The 15,225-nt window shown below is 44.2% G+C and overlaps 1 protein-coding gene across 1 annotated transcript; it reads right to left on the bottom strand.

The window, feature by feature from the left end:
- LOC109143192 (cytochrome c oxidase copper chaperone) lies at positions 1-2,482 on the bottom strand. Its single transcript, XM_039558633.1, has 3 exons — positions 2,223-2,482; positions 603-711; positions 1-208 (listed from the first exon to the last, which is right to left on the bottom strand). Exons 1-2 carry the CDS (start codon positions 2,339-2,341, stop codon positions 627-629), a joined length of 204 nt encoding a protein of 67 aa, XP_039414567.1. The 5' UTR covers positions 2,342-2,482; the 3' UTR covers positions 1-208; positions 603-626.
- Between the last annotated feature and the right edge of the window lie 12,743 nt (positions 2,483-15,225).

Raw genomic sequence — 15,225 nt, 5'->3', positions numbered from 1 at the left:
ATTGGTCATTTTCAGACTTTTATTAAGAGGAAAAAATATATTTTCTATAGCAGCGGTGAAGAGCTAGCAGTGGAAAAGCTACAGATGTGATGCATACTCTATCATTAAAGACTCTATAGATTCTTTGTTTATATCTGTTCTTTGAAGTAACTTGCAGAAATAACTTATTTTACAGCTTTCCAGAACACAGTCACACCAAAGACATCATCTAGAAGAGAAAGAAAACACAGCTTCACAAAACATTGGATTTCCACTGGATATTGAGCAACAGTTCAACAGTCAACAAAAAACCCAGCACAAACCCACACAAACCAACTCCCATGTGCCCTAGCATCTGAAATCTAAATTGAGGTTTGGAGCTATTAGAAGACAACAGAGACAGCACCATTCTCTACTGCGGAAGGGTGACCCACAGGGGCTGTGTACTGCCTATGGCTTCACCACCCTCACTGGGACAGCTGTGCTGACTCCAGTGTCAATGAGGACTGCTCTGCCTTCTCTCTCGTAAGGACACCATCGTGAACAGTACTCTGGGCCTTCCAGTGGCACCAGCTGAAGTGCCAGGGTACTTCAGAGGCAGAGGTCCTGAAGGCCATACTCACCCCATTCAGTCCTGCTCATCTCACTCATATCTTGAAGCCCAGAGCTCTCATACACTCTTTGTGAGCTTCAATCAGGTGCCCACAATTTTCTTCCCCCTTCTCAATAATGCTGCAAAACAAAAAGATTTCCAGGATTCAACAAAAACATGTTCACTTACTTTTAGTCAAAGAAACAGAACTGACAAACTGTTGGGGACAATTAAAAATCGCTATTAGGGTCCAGAGATTTTTTTTTTTTTGTCTATCCTGTCCAGGGTAGTGCTGTTTTGGGAAATATAAAACGATCCCAAAAAGTTACCCAAGTCTGGAGCTGTGCACCTAAAACTCTGACAACAGGCATAACAGAACTTCCTGTTAACAGGCCAGAGTCTATTCTGGGCAAGTCCAGATGGGGATTTGTTATACAACACAAGGCTGTCACGTCATCAAACATGCTGAGCTTGCCAGTTTCAAATAATTCAGTAGGGAAGCAACAAAATTTCTCCAGTAAGACCAATACAGAATAGGTTGATCAGTAAATGATACTTTAGTCCAACTTCAGTTGCTTTTTAGGGACCCTGAAGCAAAAAGCAAAACAAACCAAAATACCTATCCAGCTATTGTTGAAAAAATTATTCACCATATATGGTAACTTTTGATGTTACTCATCATCCAAGTAAGAGCTTATCATTGTTGGTATATCATGTATACCACAAAAGCACTTCAGGCTTGCTTTTTGGCTGAATGGCAGAGCTGTTCTCTAGTTTTCTTCTTAGGTTTTACTACAACAAGCATGGACACGTCCCCTGGCTGCCCAGGGCAACTCCATCTGACCAGCAACATCCATCCTACCACCCTTTTCTTAGGGGGCCCTGGATTCACTTTCACGCTACCATGTAATATGTAATTACACCTGCTCCCCTAAATTTAGCAAAAACAGTGTTCAGTATTATATTACCTACCAAACACCATCTATACCAACAGCAAAGTAAAAAAAAAAAAAAAAAAAAAAGACAACTTGGTCATCAGATTAAAGTTTTTTAAACTTTAAAGATTCACTGTCATAGACTAAGGAGCTCCATTTTGAGGGTGCATTTCATACTATTTTATAGGTCCTATGATCATGACTAAGTCTATAATTACCAATGCAGCTATATAGGTCACCGTCAAATTTTGAAATTCTGTGGGAAATATCATCCTCTGAGACCCAAAAAAAACAGAGTATTTTTCTTTATTTAAAAGAGAACGTAATTTATAATCAGCTGAACAATAAAGATGTTACCAGCTGCTAGTACGTGCTGCTTCAGTCAATCAATAATAGTGAAGATTTACAAACAGCATTAAAAGCCGATCTTTGAAACCTGTTTTAAACTGGGGCTATGAGGTATTAACCTCTTCGCTTCTACATTATCCTTTTAAGACAGTTTCCTCTCCTTCTCCACACTCTCCCTCCTCCCTCGGGTGCTCCAGCACACTCCGTCCGGGGTGGGGAGAGCTCCCAAAATCACGGGCGCACGCTGGCAGAGGCACACACTCCTGGAAGGGAAGAAAGGCCGGCGGGGCAGGGCGCACACACGGGCGGGAAGGGGGAACGCCCGGGCGCGGAGGGGCCGCCGCGGGGAGCTGGGGCCGGGTCCCTACCAGGCGTCCCGCGCCTTCTTGGTCTCGGGGCAGGCGCAGCAGGGCTTCAGCGGCTTCTTCTCCTCCCGCGCCTCCCCCGCGCCCCCGCCGTCGCAGCTGGCGGCGGCCACCGAGGACATGGCGGGCAGTTTCCGGCACCCTCAGCCCGCGGGGAGAAAGCGCCAGAGGCGGCCGGGTGGGCGCTCCTGGTTCCGGGAAACCTGGCCTGGCCTGGCCCGCCCCTTCCCGGCCCGCGGCCTGCTGGGAGCGGCAGGTGCGGAACTCTCCTCCCGCCGGCTCCCCCGCCTCTTCCCGCTCCTCCCAGCGGCGTTGGCCGTCACCAAACGAGGGCGGGGGCTGCTACATAGTGGCGGTGCCAAAGTGACATTTTCCAGGGGTGCTCGGTACTGAACGAGCCAGAAGCGTTAGGAGGGAGCGGGCAGCGGGGAGGAAAAATGGCCTCGTCAGGCGAGAGCAGCTGGCACCCGCCGCGGTCAGCAAGAGCTGCAAGTGACGGCCTTGGGCTCCACGCTGAAAGTTGTGGCCAGCCACCTAAACCTCTTTTTTCCTACTCAACCAGTGGGGAAAATAGAGGATCAGTTCTTTGTGGGGGTGGCTACACGGATACAGCACAGTCATCGTCACTGCGAACATGAATGTTGCGGTTTCATGGCAGGGGGCCAGCAGGGCCGGCCCTTGGCATTGCTGCAAAAGGATGTGCTCTGATGCTGGATCGCTCTATGCTTTCAAGCCTAATCAGCAAGAAAGGAGATTTAGACTATGAAACAGAGAGCAGCTAACAAGCTCCAAGTGCTGTCCAGGTGTTAGAAAGACAAATTACCTGTTGGAAGAATTGCCTTGTTAAGGTTTAGGGCTTGACATGCTTCAGTGATCTCAGACCTGGGGGGAGGGTCACAAATCTTGGAAAGAAGGATGCCTGTACACAAAGAATGCAAAATTTATGGCCTTCAAGGACATCTGGCAGAACTCCCAAGATAAGGAAGAAACTAATAAAGCCAACTTGGCAATTGTGTTAAAATACCTCCAGCTGGGTAAAAGTTAATTCTGGTAGGGGGAGGTGGTGACCACCAACTCATGTACCACTGACACCAGAAACACACTGACTTGTAGAAGACTGAGCATGCAGACTATTTAGCATGAAAAGTGACAACATCATTAACCAATAGAAGAGAGAATACTAATTAATAAGAAAACTATGTAACTTATAGCCAATGAATACCAATTCCTTTGTTTGCTAAAATGTCTAAATAGTAAAAAGCTTTGGTAGTTGGTGCTTGATCTGTGGAATACCACGGAACACCCAGGCTTGCACACCTCTAAAATAAATAATCAATGTCTCTCTTAAGTGTGTAATTACTGTCTTGTTGCACACCAGGTAACGAATCTGATTTTTGTGGACAACAGCATGGGCAATGAGGGAGAAGACACAGAGCTGCTTTTCCTTTGTAGTCTGTCCCAAACCAAAGCATCAGTAGCCACTCTTGCTGTTTAGATCTCTGCCACATACAAGGCACAGCTTGAGTTTTAGGCCATAGTCTGTCACCTCCCAGTGCTACATTTGTGTTTGCCACCAGTCCTGAGGACTCCAGCGTGATACTTGCACACGTAGAGACCGGCAGGCACATTGCAGAGCAAAGGGATACCCCACACAGGTAATGTGGGAAGGGCAGGCCAGCAGTGGACATGACACTGCTGAGACCTTGCAAAGGGAAAAGAAGAATATGCCCACTGGGATGCAGCTGCTGCACTGGGCGTTTTAATAGGGTGTTGCAAGAGTCAAAAAGAACTGGCAGCTTATATCGTGTACTAAGGGGATCCAAAATTGTAGGAACACTGACAAGAACAAGGAGGAGCAGAAAGTGCCATGTAACACTCACCTAATCAGCCTACTGAATTCAGCTACTGAATTATCCATGGATCTCAGCTCAGCAGCCTGTTCCCCACTATGCCATTTGTCTGGGAATGTTGTTCAAGTGACCTGCACCCACGCAGCCTCCTGGTTCAGCAGATGTGCATTGTGAGGCCATGCAGCCAGGTGTGATGATCTGGAACATGTACAGGTTACACTAACTGAACAAAATATGATTTTCCCAAATTCACACAAACAAGCTGCAAGATAAAAGCTGAAATTGAAACATCTATCAAAAGCACACATCAGTTCTCCAAAGCAGTGCCTTGTTCCTAGTTTGTGAAACATACTAAGCATGTTTTCCTTTAAAATTAAATAGCTTTGTCTTTTCTTCCTAAAGCTTTATCTGCTGGCCACTCTCCAAAGGCCTATATAGAGCTGTTGATAGCAACACAAACTCTGAGGGAAAGACTGCAGTAGAACCTCCAAGAGGGTTTCTCAAGTCTGCAGTTGAAGGGTATCTTTTACTTAGCTTTTTTTACATTAAAAAGAAAGTTTGAAAAATATTGATTTAGCTTGTAGAAACCAGGAGGAGACCAAACAAAATACATTTTAGACTCTTGCCCAAGCTATGGAATACCAAGGGAGGTTAAAATTTAGTCATCTTGAGAGATGACTTCAGATGGGTCTGCACAAAGGTATGGCCTCTGAAGACTAAAAATCTCTGGAAGCAGCACTCCACTCTAGCAGCCTTCTAAATAGATTAAGGAGGAGCACTGCTATTTTAGCTGTGCTCCCTGCATGGTAATAGTTTGTAACAGAATTACCCTGGAAGAAGGAATCATTTCTTGGTGGGATGAAAAGGCAGAGGCTGGAAGGGAGGAGAAGGAAGAGAATAGCCAGTAAAGCATGGGTAACACATTTTGATACTGATTGCACCAGTTTGGAGTACAATGCAGAGGGGAGATCGCAGCCATTTCTCTTCTGACACTGAATTGTGTGTAAGAATTGCTTGTTAACTCAGTGATTTTTGTTTTCTATTTGTCCTCTGCCCGCTGACAGTGGCAGAATTATGTTAGAGACCTATGTGTCAGAATGAACAGATTCATCTACCAGTCAAAGAGGAATAGCTAAGGGCAGGCTACTGAGATGAGACTGCGAGAAAATTGTCAGAACAAGTACCCAGGAAAAAAAGATCCAGTGAAAATCTCAGTCTCTGAAAGAGATAATAAGAAAAGACCCTCCCTCAAGCTACCATATCATTTGGCAGCCTGGTGCCACATGTGAGAGTACAAGGACTACAGGTAGCACTGGACATTTAAAGCTCTTGATTTCGAAGACTAATGGGTGAAATAGGGAGAGACTGCCCAGCTGTCATGGGTTTCCAAATTATTTCCCCTGTACAGCCCTTTATCAGAATTGATGTACATACAGCAGTGGCTCATAATGTGTAAACATCACAGCAGCACTACAGGCATTTGCCATTGGCTTCTTGTGTTTTCAGTTTCAGCCCACTAAAAGAATGGTTGTCCAAAAAAATAAGCACTTGTCTCCAATGGACAGACTGTTCAAGGAACCTCAAAAACGTATTTACATTCATTGTCACTGTTACGCTGGGTAAGCCCCTATCACTGTCAGTTGAAAGTAACAGTCTGGGGTAGTCTGGGGTTTTCCAGACTTCTTACACTTCTGACATGCATGATAGAAGGTAAATTAAGCTGTGGAAATTTTGTGTGATGAAACTGAGCTGAAGGTATTTTGATACTTTCCATGTAGTGCCTGTTCTGGGAACCACTTTATCATCTTGAAAAAAGAAACCTGTTCAATGTAGTCTAAAGAAATATTTTTGTCTTTGATTGAGTCTAAACATAAGAAAACCACTGCTCCAGCAGCCCAGTCAACTATATGCTGTGTTTTATTGTCAAATAAGTTGTCTGGGTTTTGTGTCAATGCTTAGATAAAGTGAAAATAAAGGACTTTGAACCTCTGAGTGTTTTGTCAGGGCCCTGTTGCCTCTTACATTAATTACCCAAGTACGGGATAGAGTTTCTCTTCCTGATCAGAGTTGTAGACCTACAACTACCAAATACTATCACTCAGCAGTGGGACCAGAGAGAGAATGAATGCTGGGATAGAAGGAGTTGTGCTCCAATCCAGTCCAATGGAAGAGACTCTACGGTGACTATTTACACCTCCTCTAAGCTTCAGACTCCACCTTCAGGTGAAGGCAAGGGGTTCACTGGGCTGATATCACCTCTAGAAGCAGTGCACCAGTTCCTTCCCAGACTGAAGAGGCAAATTCTCATGTTTCAGGACTACAGCATGAATTCTATACACAAGGATTCTGTACCACAGGACTGAACCATCCCCTTCCTGGGAGACCACCTTGGAAGTTAGTATGGAGGAAATCTCCTTCCATAGTGGCAAGCAAGCCCTTAAAAACACAAGAGCAGAATCAAGATTACTTTAAAGGCTTTTGTGTCTCTTGAATGCTCTACAAAGCCAGTACTGCAACAGATCATCTCTTGCCAGAAATACAGCCAAATCTTCAGAGCATCAGCCTGGAGGTGGAAGGTAGTTCGCAAGAATGAAATCACTTTCCACTTTAAAACCAGAACTGCTGTCTCTGACAGCAAGACTTGGCCCACAGCATCCCAGACATTCTGGGGTCTCATGCTGGGACCAGGATGCTGGCCCTGCCCTCCTCAGTAAAGAAGACAGGGACCCTCCTACAAGTCTTGGTATAAACTTAAAATATATTAATGCCTTCCTCACATTGTTTTCTGCACATCTCTCACCAGTTTGAGCTAGGATTAAGACTATCATCACTTTCATGTTATGCCCCTTCTTGTCACTTTGCATTGAAAGCATATCCAAACATATTAGTAAAGATTAGGAATCTGCCATGCATGCAACACTGTAAAATCTGGATCAGCAAGTTCAGTGTGCAATCTCCCTGGTAATAAGGCAAAAAAGGGAAGCTGGTGTTTTGTACCATGCCACAAAATAATCTGCCTGTCCCACATATGTTGGAGGCAGGAACAATGAGCCTTTACACACGAGACATGTGGCAGCTTTTCCACAATGCAGATATGCAGCAGCTGATGTTCAATGTGCATTTAAAGCCTTGTCAGGCTTACTTCAGTGCTTGTTGGGGTGACTGATCAGCTGTTCCCTTTTGTGGAGGGAACACCCATGAAAATCTGAGCATTCTGGAATAAATCCCATTGCACAGACTTGTGGGAAGGACAGGTGTTTGCACTCAAATGGCTGCATGTGTTACTAACACAATAAAAGAGCATGACAGAAGAAGACAACTGTTTATTTTCTGACAGTCTCTATGCTTAGTAACTTAGAAAGTTTTAACCTGCATTTGGCAAATAATATCACTAGTCCTCCAAAAGACATGAATCTGCAAAGGACTGTCCTTACACTGCAGTCAAACTCAACTGTTTTCACATAAAAATCAGAAAAAAATAGCCCAGGTTTAAAAGCATTTAGGCATGAAGCAGACACACACTAGTCACCCATGGGGAAGTTTTTTTTTCCCCAGCATTGCAGAGTTACCCGAGACAGCTGCCTATATAGATCTTTCCAAAGAGGAAACCTCTTCCACTCTCACTTCTCATTACTTGAAAGAGCAGGATTTTCAAACTTCTGCAAAAAGACCTATATGAATTGTCAGAACTGACCAGAATCAGACAGCTGAGCCACTGTTAATCTGGACCACTACATGCATGCATTTCCAATTAGTCACCCCACAAAAAACAAATGCTACCTAAGGTCTGTGCTTATACATCACAGGAAACCTCATTCAGAGCCCAAGTCCAGCCTGGGTATTGAAGAAAAAAACATCTCACTGTAGTTCCATAAAATCCTCCATAATACAAACTTCTAACCTTGATCAGTCTTGCTGCAAACTGGGCAGTGTTTCTGCAACTCTAGTGAACGGTGTTAAGCTGTCAGTCAATTGAGAAGCAGCAAAACTGTAGGTTCACTTCTCTTCCACTGCACACATTCCAGTTGTCCTTTTTTTATCCTGTGAGTGTTGCTGCTATTAACAATTTTATTCTGCTTGATGGTGTGCCATTTTGATGCATTTTGTGTCAGTGGCACATCTGACTTGTTTGAATCTATTCAAGTCTCTCATGATCATATTTTATGAAATGTGAAGCTCCACTACAGAAAACGGTTTAACATTCTCAATGAACTGCAGGACCTAACTGGAAGCCTGGAAGGAATCATTAGTATTTACAAATACATGAGTCATTCCATATTTGAGATGTCACTGACTGCAGCTGCATACTTCTGTATACTCACATTCCAGCATCTCACTTCTTTTAAATATTGCATCAAGATATATGCTGTGCAGTGCTGCAAGCTGCTTATAAAGAGCCTGCAACATCACCTATCTTCTGATTCTGTTTAGAGTCCCCACAGCTGTTTTTTCACAAAGTTACTAGATAATGTAGAAAATTCAGTCACTCTGAAGCCATTTTTTTCACATCAGTGGTCGTTCTAGATTTCAACTTTCAACATCTAATTCATTTGCACTTGTTTTCTTCTGCTTTCTTCTTGCTGATCTTCTTATCAAGGATCTTTAAAATCCTGGTTCCCACCAAAATCAATGGGACTTGACTATCAAGTGCCTAATGGTGAAATTTTAAGAAGCATTAGGACATCTCCATATGCAGGTGGAGTGATTCTCAAGAGAGCCTATTTACATTGACATCTTCCTAAATACATTATGTATCTGCAGTACAATTACTTTTTTAAAAGTGACACGGGAACATGTATCATCTACATGGCAGAAAATTTCATCTAAATGCTCAGCTGAAGCCCATATCCTGACTATTTTGCCCTGTTTTCAATATGCTGTGCAGTATTTTATCTAAGTACTGTCTTAGGTTGGTACTTACTCTGTATAAGACTACATCTTACTCCATGCTTCCTGTATGAACTGGCATGCACTACTCTAGTCCCTTATTTAAGATGAGAATGGATTCTTCAAGGTCTGGTTCTCTCCTAGGGGTTCATGCAAAAACAGTATTGAACAAATGATGTTTCCACATCTACATGCTAGATGCTGAGTTTTTATCATGATCTCACAGTTGATATATCAAGACAAAAATAACATGCTCTAGATCCTGTTTGGGTGCAGGCAAAGACAGAGGGGAAAGACAGTGGAACTTTGAAGACTGAAGAGAGTGCAGGCTGTGTTCTCCTACATGAGGGAAGTGATACTTCTACATCCTTCCCCAGTCCTTGAAAGGGCTCTATTGAGACCTCATCCGATTCTAGCTTTTTTCTTCCAGTGGCCTAAATGTCCTGTCACTGTTTCCTCACCTCTTTATCTCTGGTAGGGCTGAACCCCTGGGCCCCTGGATGTGTGCTAGCCCTTATCTGACCTTCATCTGGTGGATTGCAATTAAAGGATGATAAGTAAATGTTGAAAGCTTTAATAGATTGTATTAACACTATGTTGCACTAATTGTTTAAGAGTAAATAAGAGTGTAGTATATGGAAGAGATATACTGTGTCATAAGAAGCTGAAATTAATCTCTGTACCACTTCTGTCCAGATATTTAATTTCTATGAAGGGAGTAGCTACAATAGTCACAGAAAATCAGGAGTCCCTGATGCTTGCTTCATATCAGGCAAGCACAGAAATTCACTCCCTAGGAAAGTGTCTTAATACACTGAAACTTGAAACCTGTAACCTAACACAATGGTATTGGCATTTATTCCCCTGAATATTACATGAGAGGAATGAGACCAAGATCCTTTTCCTCCTGAGGCAAGACAACATGCCTGACTACAGCCCTGCAAATCATCCAAATGTCATCTCTGTTCTTTAAGAATCATCACTTAAGACGCTGACCCAACCCAAGTGAAGTCAAGTATATGAGTGTCCTCCAGAGGATGCCTGAAATATTGTTAAAACTGGGGTTTTGTCACAATTTGAACCACAGGCTGAAAATGTCCTTAGTTCTGCTTCTTTTTAAAATTTTTTAAGTGCTAATCAAAACCATTACAGAAGTCTTTTAGCCGGCTTTGACATGAATTCTTTTAACTGTGATCACAAAGTACTACTACTTCATTTCCTTTGAACTTTTGACTTTTTAGGCTATCCTCAACTGTATATTGCTTTCATTACAGGAATGTGCCCACAGTCATACTAAGAAAAAGAAGGCAAGAGAGAACAGATCTCCTATAGACACTTTCATCTATTTTTTTTTCCATTTCAGCAGTTGCATCAAAAGATGCCTCTCTTAGCATGGCTCTTAGTAAAAACAGCACAAATTAACCACAGACTTCACCTTAGTGAAGCTCCATTTACCACGATCAGTACTCCAAGGCCATTTTCACAAAAGATGTCTCAAGTTACAAGTGAGATATTCCACAGTGGTCACCATGCCTTACTATAGCCAAGGGTCAACACAGAGACAAGGTCTCAATCCACAAAGCAGGAGATTTCACAGCATCTGTCTCCTCACACCTCTTTGAGACTTACCTCTGCTTTGTGATGGGAATAGTGACCACATCTTCTTCCTCCTCCTCTTTGCTGGCTGGAAGGAAGGCTCCCTTATTCTGGATTAAAAACTTAGCAATGACATTGACTGCAGCCTTGTGCTGCTGCTTTCCTTCTTCTTTTAAATCACACACCTGGAAAAGATGTTTATTACACACAGATAGTAAATCACGTGCAGAACGGACAGGGAATGGACAGGGAACAAACAGGAATCCAAAGGTTACCTTGAATGGGTCTGAGTCCATTTTACAGCAGTTCACATTTGGATACAAGAACTGATGCCACCCAAGTTAGTCTGTGATGGGCACGACCATACATGGAGGAATTGTGACATCCTGTGGCAAAAATGGGAAATGGCACACTAACGGTTACCAATTTTAAACAGATTACTTTTGGACAAATTTCTGGATATCAAAGCCTCAACAGTGCTTTCAAGTCTAGAACTTTGTTGCCTGTAACTTAGAATTTTTTTAATAACTAGAAAAAAATCGCCATGAAGTATCACAAGCATCCAGCACCATGACATTGCTGTCTTTTGACCCCTGCTAAGAGCAAAGGAGGACCATCTACAGAATGAAGCTTAAAGCCAGATGGATGACATCTTACCAGGGGTTTCACAGATCGTCATGGGTTGCAGGATAAAAGTCACATTCAAGAAACCTCCCAGTTCCCTCCCAGGCTTTAGAGGACAAAAGGGGAACAGAGTAGAGACTCATCATCTGTTTAGCTCAACTTCTTTGCTTCATCCTCCCTAAAACCCTGCCTTTCTGCACCCTTCCTCACTTTTTCAGCCCCTTACCTACATCTCTTGTTTTCTTGTCCAGACCTTTTCAGTTCTGCTCTACTGGCTGCTCACCCTGTCTCTCCCTCCTTCCTGTGCCACACTCCTTCTCTGCCACCCCACTCTCCTACTATTTTTTCTTTGCTCAGCCAGCCAAGTTTCTCCTCTAAAATCAAGCATTCATGTCCAATCCATCTTGTCTTTGTTCAGCTACTACTTTGCTCTCAACTAGTGCCTAATCCTACCCTGCTAAATTTTCTACTTCCCCCTGTCTGGTTTTACAGTTCAAACACATCAGCAAGTCATCACAGCATAACAAGTCCATCAACAGAATAACAGTAATTCATCTTGCAGAAAATTACACCATCTTATCTCAAGGTTAATGTGAGGTAAAATTCATTTGGCTCAGCCTTTGTCACGGGCAGCTAAACTAGTGCACTTTTCTGCCATACTGCAACATGCAAAGTAAATCCACTCAGACATTGTGCAGTAACTCACAAGGGTGTGGACAGTTTACTCACACATCTGAGCAGCTGGTGTCCCCTACAGCCAAGGGGCTATAAAAAAAATGTTCAGATACACAGCACCCCACCTCAGCAACAGAGTCTTGTTCTGGAAAAGTTATTAATGACAAAAAAACCACCAAAAACCAAACCCCAACCCTATGGCCCACAGATCTAGGGAGAAAGCACACCAGTCAAGTTCTTCTGTAGGAAACAGGAATCTTTTTTGCTTGCTTACAGTTTAGTTGACTGCAGCTCACTTTCACCAGAGCAACAGGATATGTCCTTGACATAGATATATCAAACTACCAAATAAACTTTGACTCCCTTTTCCAAAGTACTGATCATAAACAAGATTGCCAAAGTTTAATGCCTGGGATCAAATATTTTCTCAGAGCCTTGTGTATTTTGGCATCTTTTCCTTTGAAGTGTCTGATTTATATTAAAAATAAATAAATAAACAAGACCCATTCAGACCAAACCTCACCACTTTGCCATCGCAGTGCATTCCACAGCACACACCACTGTGCCACAGGCCCTGGCCAGGTCTCCCACAGCTTCAGGTCCACAGGAGTATGAAGATTTCAGGAAAAGAACACTCAAGATCGTAATAATCAACACAATTTTCATCACTTGTAAGGCTGTCCACTGTTCAGACCTGTAGTTCACAGAGATGTCTTAGAAATATAGTTAAAAATTAGTCATTATTTTACACACATACACTCTAATCTAATCTAAGCAAGTTCCATGAACCTGAACCTTGAGCTTTTTTGCTCAGCCACATATACCTGTCACCACCCATGAGTGAGTACTAGCCTTCAGGCAGCTATGCAGTGACCTGAAAACTTTTATCTTTTCTTTTCTGACAAGTTAGTTTTCAGCCACATCAGTCTCCTGAGCTGGTTCCCTACACAGTCTTCCAGGTGTCAACACTCAACAGATCAGAGGTAGTAGGGCCAGGGAGCTCATGGTGAACAAAGAAAAAGGTGGCAACATCTCACATTTAGCCCAATTTAATGCAGTTAAAATTAATAGTGGGACTGCACCTTTTTGGTAATACATGACTCCAGAGAGTACTTATTTGTTAGGCTATACCCTGGCATCTTTTAGTACTCCCAAGAACCCATTTAGTTGTTTCATTGTTCCTTCTCAACTTGGTTTCCATCTGGATCCATTCCACATTAGAAAAAAAGAAGTCCAGGCCACCTGTATTCAGTCATCTCTGAAAATCTTAAAGTGGAAAAATATGAGAGGGTGGAGTCAACAAAGAATAATTTTTTGGCCGAAGTACAGTTCACGCACCTCATTACCTCAAGGCAGATGTTCAGCATGGAAAAATTTCAGCACAGAAATCATGGAGTTTTAGTGAAATGAGATACAAGAAAAGAAAACTTAACTTGATAATGAGAAATGCTAGGGAACTCTATTAAAAAGTGGCCTTTGTTACCACATCACTAATTACAGTAAGGTATCACACTGTAAAGCTCTTTAGTAAAACGAGGGTCTTTACAGCCTGTTGGGTATCTTTAGGACATGGATCAATCCATTGTGGGAAGTCACAGCCTCCAGATGTCTGTCAGAAACAAAGCTGTGAGAGCATTTCTTAGTTCAGACACATCTTCAATTGACCCACTAACCTAAGAAAGTTGTTGCTTCAGGCAAGGGATGGGCCTTTAAGAAAGTAAACCAGCATTCGAAGTTGAATTGTCTTCAAGAAAATTCACAGAGCCAAGGAATTTGGAACCACAGTCCTAAAATTGCTTTCCTGTAATGTAGTACTGAGGGGCCAGTATTTTATGTCAGACTTGACAAGCTGTGAATAACCCTTTGATATACAGTTTTATACACAAAATAACTAACATAAGGGACTGGCTTCAAGATTATAGGCAGAGGAGAGGGCCCATTTGCAATTCCTCTGCTTTTTGTGTCCTATTCCAAGGCAGCATTGCCTGCAAATCTCTTTACATTCGCAAAAGCATCAGTCCTTTCTGGTTTTAACATTAAGCATGAAGAAGCTTCCAACTTTCTTACAGAAGAGAATGGCCTCCTCCTTGTGGAAACAGCAATGTTTTGCAAAGCATGATGTTTATTTGTAATGTTTTGTACAGGCCTCTTGAGATGCTCTAACAGATTAAAAAAACCCTGCAGCCCCTCTGGGCAGTAAGTACCAAGCTATTTTCACAAAATGAGAGAAGCAATTAGGTTGGAAAAGACCTCTGAGTTCACTGAGTTCAACCTATGACCAAACACCACCATGTCAACTAGACCATGGCACGGAGTGCCACGTTCAGTCTTTCCTTAAACACTTCCACTGATGGTGATGCCACCACCTCCCAGGGCAGTCCATCCCAATGTCCAATTCCTCCTAATGTCCAATCTAAACCTCCTCTGGCACAGCTTAAGACTCGTCCTCTTGTCTTGTCACTGGCTGCCTGGGAGAAGAGGCCAACCTCCACCTGGCTACGCCTCCTTTCAGGGAGTTCCAGAGAGAGTTAAGGTCACCGAGCCTCCTTTTCTTCCGGCTAAATAACCCCAGCTTCCTCAGCCACTCCTCGTAGGACTTGTGCTCCAGACCCTTCACCAGCTCCGCTGCCCTTCTCTGGACTTGCTTTTACCACTTTATGGCTGCAGAAGTCCTAAGTGACAACAAGCAAAGCCAAGAATAAGAATATCCAGGCTTGAATCCCGTCCCTAGCTGTAACTGCTAAACCAGATTTCCTAAGCACTGAGCGAGGGTCCAGAGGAGAATCACATGAAACAACTCCAGCAGCAGCTGTTGAAAAGCAAAAATACGTATGTCCGTCCTTTCCCGGCCTCGCTCGTGCCCCGTCTTCCTCACACTCCAGCCAAATCCCCGCGCCAGCGCCGCTCTCCCGGAGGCGGCACAAGATGGACGCGGCAAGGCGAAGCCTCAGGGCTCTGCGGAAAGCGGGCGCGGGGAGCTGGAGGGAATTGGAGAGAGCAGGAGCACGAGCAGCAGCACGCCGGGACCAGCGGGGGAAAACCCTGCGCGCGTGGGCGCGTCTGTCCCGGGGAAGACTCACGATCAGCCGCCCCCAAGGCCGGGCAGGGCACGGTACCGTCCGGCCCGCAGCAACCCGGCCGCAGGGGCGGGACACTCCCGGCGCCGCCCGCCCGCCGCGGCCATGGGAACGGCAGCCCTGCCCGACCCGCTCGGCGGGGACGGGCTCCTGGCGGGACCTCCGGCTGCTCCTTCGGTATCGGGCCCGGCCGGCTCCGTGGCGCCCTGCCCGCGGCCCCGCCTCGCTGCAGCTCCAGGCGGCGGCAGCGGTGCGGCCAAGCCCGAGCCCTACGGCGGGCGCGGGGCCGGGGGTTGG

The sequence above is a fragment of the Corvus cornix genome, chromosome 1 (genome assembly GCF_000738735.6).
Source record: "Corvus cornix cornix isolate S_Up_H32 chromosome 1, ASM73873v5, whole genome shotgun sequence".
Lineage (NCBI taxonomy): Eukaryota > Metazoa > Chordata > Aves > Passeriformes > Corvidae > Corvus > Corvus cornix.
Note: the sequence above shows the minus strand (reverse complement) of the source record. Positions and strands in the feature narration are given on the sequence as shown.